At 38.3% G+C, this 12,192-nt stretch overlaps 1 protein-coding gene across 1 annotated transcript; it reads left to right on the top strand.

Moving 5' to 3' along the window:
* Window positions 1-4,995: 4,995 nt before the first annotated feature.
* On the top strand, window positions 4,996-12,180 carry LOC138330198 (uncharacterized). Its single transcript, XM_069277644.1, has 7 exons — window positions 4,996-5,924; window positions 6,457-6,582; window positions 6,919-7,072; window positions 9,221-9,914; window positions 10,225-10,334; window positions 10,461-10,589; window positions 11,196-12,180. The coding sequence occupies exons 3-7, from the start codon at window positions 7,043-7,045 to the stop codon at window positions 11,373-11,375; spliced, it is 1,143 nt and encodes a 380-aa protein (XP_069133745.1). The 5' UTR covers window positions 4,996-5,924; window positions 6,457-6,582; window positions 6,919-7,042; the 3' UTR covers window positions 11,376-12,180.
* Window positions 12,181-12,192: the final 12 nt, after the last annotated feature.

Here is a 12,192-nt window from a genome sequence, read left to right as displayed (position 1 = left end):
TTGTAGATGAATACGTCTTTAAATGTTGATAATGACGCAATTGATCTATTTATATAGTTATATGATTTAGAGTCTTATCAGTAGTATGATTATTTAGACCAGATTTAAATGTAGCCTTCACTAGCATAATGTTTGAAATTAATTGAACCGAAATTATCCAAATTACTTTTACCACACTAGTGTTCACGATGCAAACTAGCCAAAAGCATGAACAGTTATAAACAGTTGACGGCTTATTTATATATTGACAAACACGCAGACAGATAACCTGAAATTAAAACAACAATACCTGGCAATACATAGTGATAAATAAATGTACCGGCTATTATATAATATAGATTTATACTGTAAAGTAATAAATATATATACAGGTATTTATTTTAAAATTACTATAGTAAATTCTATTTAATTTCAGAGTTACATATTACACTGTATTTACAGTCACCTGACCCTGTACATTACCCTAACCTAACTGTCCACGCGCGGTCCTTTGTAATACATATACAAATATTAAACTTGACGGAAAATTTATTTAAAAAGTTATAATACAAAACTTAAAGATGCTTCACTGCCGACAGAGCATCAATGATATTCATTATTTGAACAATAATTGGTGTATATATATGTCTAAGTAACACAAAAAATAATATAAAATAATTTATTTTGCCGTTGGTGCATGCGCAATCAGTACTTCATTCCATATATGATATAGTGAAACGGAATTTGTTCGGGATGCAATTAATTATTTTTCATATTTTTAACTTGAAGTGAAATTAGAAGCTCAAACTTTTCAATGTTGGTAATGGTGTAAAGTAAGTAACTTTTGTTACTGAAGAAAAATACTAAATTGTCTTCTCCTGTTTTTGATAGTGAAAAAATACCATTTGTCGGCGGAGGAGCATCTTTAATTAATTGTATAGCACACGAATAATAAGTTACACAGTACTCAGTGACAGAAGACTGATACCTTATACTTGCACAGATCTTGTAAAATGCAATTAAAAAAACTAAATTCTAAAACATATTTGAAAATGTACCAAATCGTGATTGTCAGGAATTTTTGTATACATTGTTATTGTTTTAAAAGACAAACCCTAAATTGACGCAATAGATTCTGCTACGTTTCAACCAAGTCTGCCACGGACGAACTCAGTGTAATGGCCAAACGCATCCGGGAAGCGATCCCGGATGCGCCAGACACAGCAACTGGGTACTACCCTCCTGACACCAGCACCCAGACGTCCGTGCTGCCAGATAATGTATTGTCTGTAGCATTGTAGACGATTGGCCCTCTAATCGAGCTCCTGGTTTAGCACTAGGACGTCATTCCTGTAGCGTCTTGCCAAGGCCAACACTTCCTCTTCGAGGATGAGCTCTTGGAAGTCCTGTAATACAACAACACAAATAAATAACACCTTTCCACCAAGTAAAACAATGGCAACACATAGCAAAAGGTGTTATAATAGTCTTGGACCATGGTGCATCAACCCACAAAGTTTATAAACGATCAATGAAATGGTTGAACTTCGGAGTTAAATTATAACATTGACCACTCTTTTGCCTCTTAACAATTCTCAAAGTGTGCTTACAGGGAGTCTAGAGATGCAGCTGTCGGGCAATTTTCCTCAGCAGAGTTTTGCATATCTGAGGGTAACCTCCTGGCTGTCGAGGTGATGGCTGGATGATGTCAAATAGCAGTGAGGGATCCCTTTCCGTCATCTGACGCTGGATATGCCTTACCTGCTGTTCATTCATCTCATCGATTATGTTCTTTAACTTACATAATCAGTCAGTCACACCATTTTTTTTTTACTTTTTCATCCAAAATGAGACTGAGAGCGGAAAAACTAAAATTGCCTATACAACAAGCATTGAACAATGTCACCTCTTGTACTAGAGAAGGTATCTGAGAAATTAATATCACGCTTAGGCTATGATGCTTCATAACACATCAGTATCTTTATCATTCAGAATTATGGATTTCTTATTGGAAAAAAAACACTCTTTCTGTCAAGGACATCATAAAAAATATGTTTGGTTGCGGTTTCACTACTTGTTATTTCATCAGTGGGTAAGTAGGTTGGATTCTTATTCAGAATTGGCATTGACAAACACTAATTTGTGTAAAAATTTCCAAATGAACAAAATTCTCGGACAAGACATGCCAACAAAGATTGGGGTAGGGGTGGTTTTGGCAAGTCAGTCGCGAAACCGTTAGTAAAAATGTTTTTCAAGACGGCTGAAATTTAGAAAAAAAAAAAAAATATTTGAAAATACTTAACTTGGTGTCGTCTGCGGAGTACTAGTCCATGGAAATGGCAGGTGATTTCAAGAATACATGGAATCTCCATATTAATATCCTTGTCTCTGAACATCTCGGACACAGATAATGAAATACTTTTTAAGTGTTTTGTTGCCAAAAAGCTACATTAGAAGAGATCAAAATGAAATGAAATATTTGGTACACAGTAAAATAGGAGGAGATATAGCTTCCCTGCAAGGGAAAGTCAACAGCCAGGACCTTTAATTTCCAGAACCCCTTCAACATATATGATATGTTCATGTACTGGCTAGTAATAGTTCTAGCAGATTTAGAAAAGTAATCATTGGAGATTTGAAGAAATGACAACAGAAAAATCTAAAATCATTTAATTTAAATGGGCACTAAAGTTATTTCAAAGTAGGTTTCATATTCAAGGTAAAGTAAAATTGAGGTAATTTACAGATATTTGCACAATGAAAAACACAAATACAATGCAGTCAATTACTTTACGACTGCAGCTGCATCAACACTTCACATTGTACTGAATTCATCCAATGACATGGGTTCCATGTCCATCTGTATATATATAAATAAAATATAAATATGAGAATCATCAGAGCAGCAAACAATTGTCACCTTCAAGATTTAAATACTGTTATTGAAATTATCCACGTGATAGAATTCAAGCAGGCTAATAAATTACTTTGTATACTGCTTAAATGAATTACCTATATCCTCTCTGTCCTTCACTCGACCGTGTGGAAAGTTTCCTGCTCAACACGGTAACCTAGACGGCTACCACGTGCCCTGCCCCGACCAACACCTCTGGCACCTTGCCCTCTGCCTAGCACTGCTCCACTGTCACCCTCGTTTGGCGATGAAGTTTGAGCTTTCCTCCTTTTACCTCGCCTCTCGTCCCTCCACGTTTTCCTTTACCCCGACCCCGACTCTTCAAGACTGTAGGCTCCCGCTCTCCATCACTGTCACTATCTGCCATCAGGTTCTAACTATAGCTATCTGAAGCCTGAATAAAACAATTCGATTGTCATATTAATGTAGGATTCTAGAAATAGTACTACTAGATCCTAGTTCTCTGCCGTACAGTTTTGATGGTGGTGGGGGTATTTAAACGTATAGTTCAGTGGTAAGTTGGCTGGACAACATATTTCACACAGATTTACATTACGCTATATATGTTTCCAACATAATTACTATCGGCTCCCCTGTTCACTGCGGAGGAGCTGAAAGCATTAGCCAGATTTTAGGCCTAGTCATAGATCAACACAAAAACCACTCTATTACAATAGATAGGAACGAAGAACAACAACACCCTCTCTCCAAGTGTCAACTGTATTTTTGTTTAATTACAAAAAAATGTCTAATTGTATTCCTGTCAGTGAGCTGGGGTCACACAGGGCCACATGCACCTGTGCACAGGACCTCCTTGATTTGCTTTCTGGTCTACAGCTGGCTGAGTTGTACTCACCTGCTTTGACCATGACCAATCGGCTTTATTACTCTTTCCATAATCACCGATAGGCAGGGTGTGGCAGTTTGAAATTTTCTGCTCATCATTCTGCACCACTCCAAATTGCAAGTGCAAATATCCACATGCCAATGTGAATGAGAAAACACTCGCACAAACAATTCATAAAAAATTACGACTTGTCTTCACAGTGCCTGACATTAGGTTACTCCAATAATGTTAGCACACAGGAGTTTGACGTTCTGTCAATTATATTGTGATGACTTTTACTCTCTGCAGGGAGTCACTACGGTGGGCCCTACAGTAAAGACTACACAACACAAAACAGAAGGTCCTATTATTTATTTACATTACATCTATAACATTTATACTGGTACAATAATGATACAAGTGAACCATTGGATAGGGTGAGGTCCACCACTGACTTCACCACACCTTCACCACACCTTCACCAGGGGCCTCTCACCCTGGGTGAAGTATCACCAAGTTCAGGGGTGGACTTCACCCAAGAACACTGATAGAACTCACCGTTTGTAGCTGGGCTTGCATGCTGGCTCTCGTACTACCACTACACTGTAGCTCTCTCTAACACCAACTGAGGTCTACTACTGTAGGAGGAGTGACCTCCCTACCCTGGTTCTAGCCTGGGTTTCCATGTGAAACATAAATAAACAATGCACGTATAAGTTTCTATAACTTTTATTCATAGATAATAACAATGTCCCGCTGGGACGACACACAGATAGACCATACGTACAATACATAACACAGTGGGTCAGCTACCTGGCTTCGCCCAAGACAAACATAGTTTTATAGACAAACATACATGACACCACGTCAGACACCCACCTGTAATATATATGACAGCCAACGACGAGACAGACACAGCGCGAGCTACTCGTCTGCCTGCCGAACACACGTGCGCTACCGTATTATAGTAAATACGGTAGCCAATATCAGACAGTCTACCACTCGACCAATCAGCACACAGCTTTCATTCCACCCATGCACACGTACAGTAAACAACATGGACGACACCAGTGACAGACGACAAGTCCCAGCGGAGTCTAATCAATTTACACGCAAACAATAACATAAAACGAGGTAATTATATATGTAATTATAGGCTTTCAGACACTGATACATCCCTTCCATTCAACATATAGATATATATAACCAATCACACACAGAATCACTCACTGCACTCTCGACACTCGCACTCGCATAGGCCTATTCCCTTGGCAGGCAGCAAACCTCACCGGTTCCTACCAGATTCTGATGACGCATGCGCACCTCAAATTTCCTAAAATAACTTCGGGAAAATCCAAATCTTACACACACCTTTAATTTAGAGCAAGCTATACATACCGGTAGTTACTGAAATCTTTATGATACATATTGTACATTGTTCTATTGAAGGAAAATGTCAGATCAGACATACCCATGGATGCAGTATTTTTCGAATGAATGCTGCGATCCATTTCATGGATGGGTGTACGATATTGACGATGCTGTCGACGTGATTCGTGAGTTTTCGTATGCCACCTGCACGTCCTATACTGTAACAAGATCTAGCAAAAGGTTTGGAGAATTTGAACTTGGTAAGTAATAAGTATTGTAGATAGTGGCACATGGATGATTGACGTTATCTTATTTATCACAAGTAATATGACATACGTAGGTCCTATGTTACCCTGATGTGTATGTATCGATGCAAGTGGGTATGCATGATAGTGTATAAAAAGAGATGCTCACTCCAACGTGTTATTCATAATGGCATTTAAATGCATATTTTGTATTTTTTTCCCAATGAAATTTCAATATCAAAATGCATATTTTGTATTTTTTTTTTGCATGTAACATGTCAACACATTCCTATAAATAAAAACAATAATACAAATACAATTCATGAAAAGTGTCACAATATTAGTCTTAGTAAATGATTCCCCTATACGGCTGCCCATATATACATGTTTGTATTTCATATATATTTGTACATTCACATTTAAATGTGTTCTAGGGCTTTCCAAAGAAGAACATGTTGTGCGATTCAAAGATGATTCTAAAGTACAGCACAGTTGTCGTATCCCTTCGGATGGCACTCCCTTTATGATAGTTGGACTAAGGAGAATGGAATGTCACCAAGGTCCATCACACAACACAAAATCATTGCCGGTATGGATTATAAAATAACTGATATTATTGTTTACTGTTTCAATTCATATTGCTGTTGGTACTACATTGTAGTAAGAGCCTCAGAATGATTTTTTCTATACCGTATTCATTTGTTAGCATGTGTCTGCATAAGATTTATAGCAAAAGTCCATTTAAAAATCTAAAGATATGCAAAAAATTGGGAATCTATAATTTGCAATTGTAATAAAAAAATCAGCTCTACATATCATATGTTATAGATGAACAAATATTAGGAGATGGTGATGATATTCAATGCTTCTAAACATATCGATTGATAGTCAAACATAGGTTTTTATTTCCTTTTCTAAATTATTTCTCAATTACAAAATATCCTTCCAGTTACATTATACATCTACTACTGGTACCTTCCTATCAGAATTTTGTAATGCCAAAGAGTCTCACAGATATGAGAGAAAAGATAATATGTTTTCTGATAAATGGTTTTGTATATGATTATGTGACCCCAATTTGATACCTTTTCATTATCATAATCTTAAACATTAAAACACAGGAAGATGAAATACCTGAGCATGGATATAGCCTGGCACCTAACAAAAAAAAGATCACTGGATCTAAGAAAAGGGGCTGTCCAGCACACATTGTGATGCGCGAAGTAATTCACTTCCCACAATATCAGGTCATTACAACTTTTCATTTATTTAAAAAAAAAAATTAAATAAATTTAAAAAAAGAGTTGGCAAAAAAAATAAAAGGCAGACAGTAATTGAAATGTTTAGTTTTACACATGAGTGAATATCAATTTATAGTAGTGTTTACTCTTTTTTTTTACTTGGATATCTTTTTTAAGGCGATTCAATTATTATTTTGAAATATGTTTTCTCATGCAGTTATAATTTACTTTCACTTATCAATATTAGCAAGCACAAGAACAATAAAAACATAACAGATTTAAAGTGGTAATGATTACAATTGATAAAAGAATTACTAATAACTGTAACTTGTAAATTACCAGATTTCAAAAGACTCTCAGCATTGGCGGGAAAAGATATCTGCAGAGTTGCGCAATGACCTGTTGTCACCAGTATATGAAGAAGTAGTCTACAAGAAGGTCATCTATATTGACCTACCAATGACTGATGTTCACCAATATCAGAATACTGGGCAAGGTATGCTACAGATACAACCAATATATCTCAATAATCTTCCCCTATACCCCCTCCCATACCCCTATCTGGTTCAATCTGGTGAGATATCAATACCACACCAGATACACCAGATATACCCCCTCCCATACCCTAACCAATACCACCAGATTACCCCCTACCACACCCCTATACCCCCTCACATACCCCTATCTGATTCTATCTGGTGAGATACCAATACTACACCAGGTACAACCAGATATACCCCCTCCATACCCATACCCCCTCCCATACCCCTATCTGGTTCTATCTGGTGAGTACCAATACCACACCAGTACAACCAGATATACCCCTACCATACCCATATACCCCCTCCCATACCCCTATCTGGTTCTATCTGGTGAGGTACCAATACCACACCAGATACAACCAGATATACCCCCTACCATACCCCTATACCCCCTCCCATACCCCTATCTGGTTCTATCTGGTGAGATAACCAATACCACACCAGGTACAACCAGATATACCCCCTCCCATACCACTATACCCCCTCCCATACCCCTATCTGGTTCTATCTGGTGAGATATCAATACCTCACCAGATACAACCAGATATACCCCCTACCATACCCCTATACCCCCTCCCATACCCCTATCTGGTTCTATCTGGTGAGATACCAATACCACACCAGGTACAACCAGATATACCCCCTCCCATACCCATATACCCCCTCCCATACCCCTATCTGGTTCTATCTGGTGAGATACCAATACCACACCCAGGATACAACCAGATATACCCCCTCCCATAGACCTCTATACCCCCTCCCATACCCCTATCTGGTTCTATCTGGTGAGATAATCAATACCTCACTCAAATACAACCATATATACCCCCTACCATACACCCCTCCATATAACCCCCTCCCATACCCCTATCTGGTTCTATCTGGTGAGATATCAATACCACCTCACCAGATACAACCAGATATACCCCCTTCCCATACCCTACATATCCCCCCTCCCATACCCCTATCCCCTGGGTTCTATCTGGTGAGATACCAATACCACACCAGATACAACCAGATATACCCCCTCACCATACCCTATACCCCCTCCCATACCCCTATCTGGTTCTATCTGGTGAGATATCCCTCACCAGGTACAACCAGATATAACCCCCTCCCATACCCCTATCTGGTTCTATCTGGTGAATACCAATACCACACCGTACAACCAGATATACCCCCACATCCCTATACCCCTCCCATACCCCTATCTGGTTCTAATCTGGTGAGATATCAATACCTCACCAGATACAACCAGATATACCCCCTACCACACCCCCCTATACCCCCTCCCATACCCCTATCTGGTTCTATCTGGTGAGATATCAATACCTCACCAGATACAACCAGATATACCCCCTACCACACCTATACCCCCTCCCATACCCCTATCTGGTTCTATCTGGTGAGATATAATACTCACCAGATACAACCAGATATACCCCCTTCCATACCCATATACCCCCTCCCATACCCCTATCTGGTTCTATCTGGTGAGATACCAATACCACACCAGATATACCCCCTCCATACCCTATACCCCCTCCCATACCCCTATCTGGTTCTATCTGGTGAGATATCAATACCTCACCAGATACAACCAGATATACCCCCTACCACACCCCTATACCCCCTCCCATACCCCTATCTGGTTCTATCTGGTGAGATACCAATACCACACCAGGTACAACCAGATATACCCCCTCCCATACCCATATACCCCCTCCCATACCCCTATCTGGTTCTATCTGGTGAGATATCAATACCTCACCAGATACAACCAGATATACCCCCTACCACACCCCTATACCCCCTCCCATACCCCTATCTGGTTCTATCTGGTGAGATATCAATACCTCACCAGATACAACCAGATATACCCCCTACCATACCCCTATACCCCCTCCCATACCCCTATCTGGTTCTATCTGGTGAGATACCAATATCACACCAGATACAACCAAATATACCCCCTACCATACCTCTATACATCCCCTCCTATACCCATATTCTGTTCTGTAACAGTTCTTGTTGAGTGATTTAGAATTTGTTGTAAAATGTTTATCATTCATTAAGTTATAATTTCAATGTTTACATTGTAGGCTGCTGATTTAAAAGCTCCAATTGATGAGAGGGTATGTAAGAAGATCAGAGCCTTGGTTGATGAGGGGATTTTCAATGCCAGGGAAATGCAACGTCATATTAAACTCTTTGTGAGGACTGAGCTTTTCCCTGGTAGAGAATTACCCCAGATAATCAACCGAAGGTTCTTTCCTAGCAAGGAAGATATCCGAAAACTTATCTATCATCAGAGACGGAAAACCATCCATAGCTTCATCGACCAAGAAAATCTTGTTGAGAAGATGAATCACTGGAAAGATGATCATCCTGATGATTCATGGACATTACGCTTATCATCCTTTGTCAAGAGGCCTCTTAATGAGGATGAAGAGGATGATGAAGCTGATGCAGTTATAAAACTACAGGATGACAGCTTCCTTGTTGTGTTTCAAACTGCCTGGCAAAGAAGATTGCTGGATAGATATGGGAAGGAAGTAGTATTCCTTGATGCTACGTACAGGACTACCAAATATGCCTTGCCTCTCTTTTTTCTCTGTGTGCAAACCAATTCTGGATATTGTGTTGTTGGATCCTTCATAACTGAGAGAGAAGACACTGCTTCTGTGGCTGAGGCTCTCCAGGTTATCAGGGACAACAATCCAACGTGGCACCCAGGTAGCTTCATGGTTGATGCCTCTGAGGTTGAAGCAAACGCCATCAACATTTCTTTCCCAGGTATGACCCAATTGGAATATAAATATAATGTATCCTCCCCATATCTTTTTACGGAATAAGCTTATTTATCTGAATGTTCAAAAATAAGACCAGTGACATAACACTATAAAGTGTGAATTAAACTTGAACTACACACCTATTATCCTCAATGCTTCAAACTTGAACTACACACCAAATTTATAAGGATTATTCAAATCAGAACATTTATGATTGTTATGTGATTGCACCTTGCTTCTGGTCTCCAATTAACCATCATTGACCAATATTGCACACAAAGCCAATAGTTAAATATGAGTTCTTTTTTTTGCAGACTCCAAATTGTTCATATGTGACTTTCACAGAAAACAAGCATGGCTGAGATGGGTGAATACTCTGAAGAATGATGTAAACAAGCAGGATGAGACCTTAAAGCTAATGAATGTAAGTTGCTGTTTCAGATATGAAGACATTGCCTCTTCATAAATTATGCATGATTCAAAAATCAATGATTGTAATTACTTTCCAGGATGAATTCATTGTTTGGGCTGATGATATGATCATTTGTAGGCTGTTGCAGAATCTTGCACTCCTGATGAGTATAAGCAAAATTTGAACCGTCTTAAGGAAAGTGAGATATGGAAGACTCAGCCCAAGCTCAGACAATACATGCAGACCCAGTGGCTCAACAAGCATGAGGTAAGCGTGTAAGTTTAAAGATGCTCCACCGCCGACAGAGCATAAATGATATTCATAATTTTGGAGTTTAATCGTGTATTTATATGCCTAATTAACACAAAAAATAACATGAAATAATTTATTTCGCCTTTGGTGCATGCGCAATCATTACTTCATTCCATATAAGATATAGTGCCATGGAATTTTTTCGGGATGCAATTAATTATTTTTCATATTTTTAATTTGAAGTAAAATTAGAAGCTCAAACTTTTCAATGGTGATAATGGTGTAAAGTAAGTAACTTTTATAACTGAAGAAATATACCAAATCGTCTGCTCCTGTTTTTGATAATGAAAAAATACCATTTGTCGGCGGTGGAGCATCTTTAAAGAAGATGATGTAAAAAACATAGCAAATGAAAAATGTAAGATATTCTATTTTATTTTGTTAAAAAAAACATTGCCATCTTGATAAAATATTTTGATGTGAGTGAAAACATGATAACCATATTCTCTTCCATTTCCATTTGTACATTTGATAATGATAATTACAGAATTTGGAGTATAAGAAAAGAAATCTATGAAAGCTGTTTTACTAGCTAGTAGCATGCATATTTTTCTTGTACAGACCTGGGTATGGGCCTTCAGAAACTGTGCCATGACTTTAGTAGTCAACACTAACAATGGGGTGGAATCCCAGAACAAGGTGTTTAAGCATGCCTATTTGAGTTCCCTCCCAGTGAAAACGGTGACTAGTCTCATGACAGTCTTAGTGGAGGACTTTTTCGTTGATGCTGAACGCAGGTAAGTTACACTATTATAGAAGCTTCTGTAAGTCATCAAGAGTTTAAGTCATTCTATTGGTAGCAATACATCAAAACAGATTATAACAACATGTACTATAATTTCCTGAATATTACCCGCACCTAGGTTAGCCAACGGGTTGCAAAATTAGGCATTTTCTATGACTTTGTAAAATAAATTTCTAATAACACGCACCGGCATATTGCCTGCGGGTTACACACGACGTAATCCTTCGAAGTACATACCGTATGTGGTATGTATTAATAATAGCACGAGAGTTTATGTTAGTTTGGCTTCATTTGGAAAATGTTAATTCATAGACATGTTAAGTTATTAATAGCAGAAATATGTTTGAAAACATGAAATAATTCCAGAACATGACTTCATGTGAAAAATAATTTGACATAGAGAGCAGCTCAGCTAGCTACCTGCTTTTTGCAGTGTATTTGAAATAGCTTGCAATGCATAACCCACATGTATTTTTTCAAATTTTGTAATAGTTTCCACTGTTCAGCAGATAATGCTCATCATGCATATTCTGATTTTAGAAAAATCACTCAGTCTGCGTGCAAAACGTAGGCAAATCATGCCAATCAATTTACCAGGTATATTAAACTATAAATCCATTAGCCTAGATTACAGCATATGCGGAGATTTCTATGAAAATGAAATGGGATTACCAAGACAAACTACAAAAAAAATGAGATAACCTTTTGACGTCTCGACTCCCAGCTCGGCTTTCTTGCTGTGCTGAAGGACGAGTGTGCTATTCACTTCGCCACCAAATAATAACTTACCTCTGTTAACTGGCATTTATTGTG

The sequence above is a fragment of the Argopecten irradians genome, chromosome 8 (assembly GCF_041381155.1).
Source record: "Argopecten irradians isolate NY chromosome 8, Ai_NY, whole genome shotgun sequence".
In the NCBI taxonomy this organism is placed as follows: Eukaryota; Metazoa; Mollusca; class Bivalvia; order Pectinida; family Pectinidae; genus Argopecten; species Argopecten irradians.
Note: the sequence above shows the minus strand (reverse complement) of the source record. Positions and strands in the feature narration are given on the sequence as shown.

Excerpts from the sequence above, each read along its gene's own strand:
- LOC138330198 (XM_069277644.1), top strand. The coding sequence starts at position 7,043 with ATGTTCACCAATATCAGAATACTGGGCAAG. Across the intron at positions 9,915-10,224 it reads CATCAACATTTCTTTCCCAG|ACTCCAAATTGTTCATATGT; the intron begins GTATGACCCAAT and ends TTTTTTTTGCAG. Across the intron at positions 10,335-10,460 it reads AGACCTTAAAGCTAATGAAT|GCTGTTGCAGAATCTTGCAC; the intron begins GTAAGTTGCTGT and ends GATCATTTGTAG.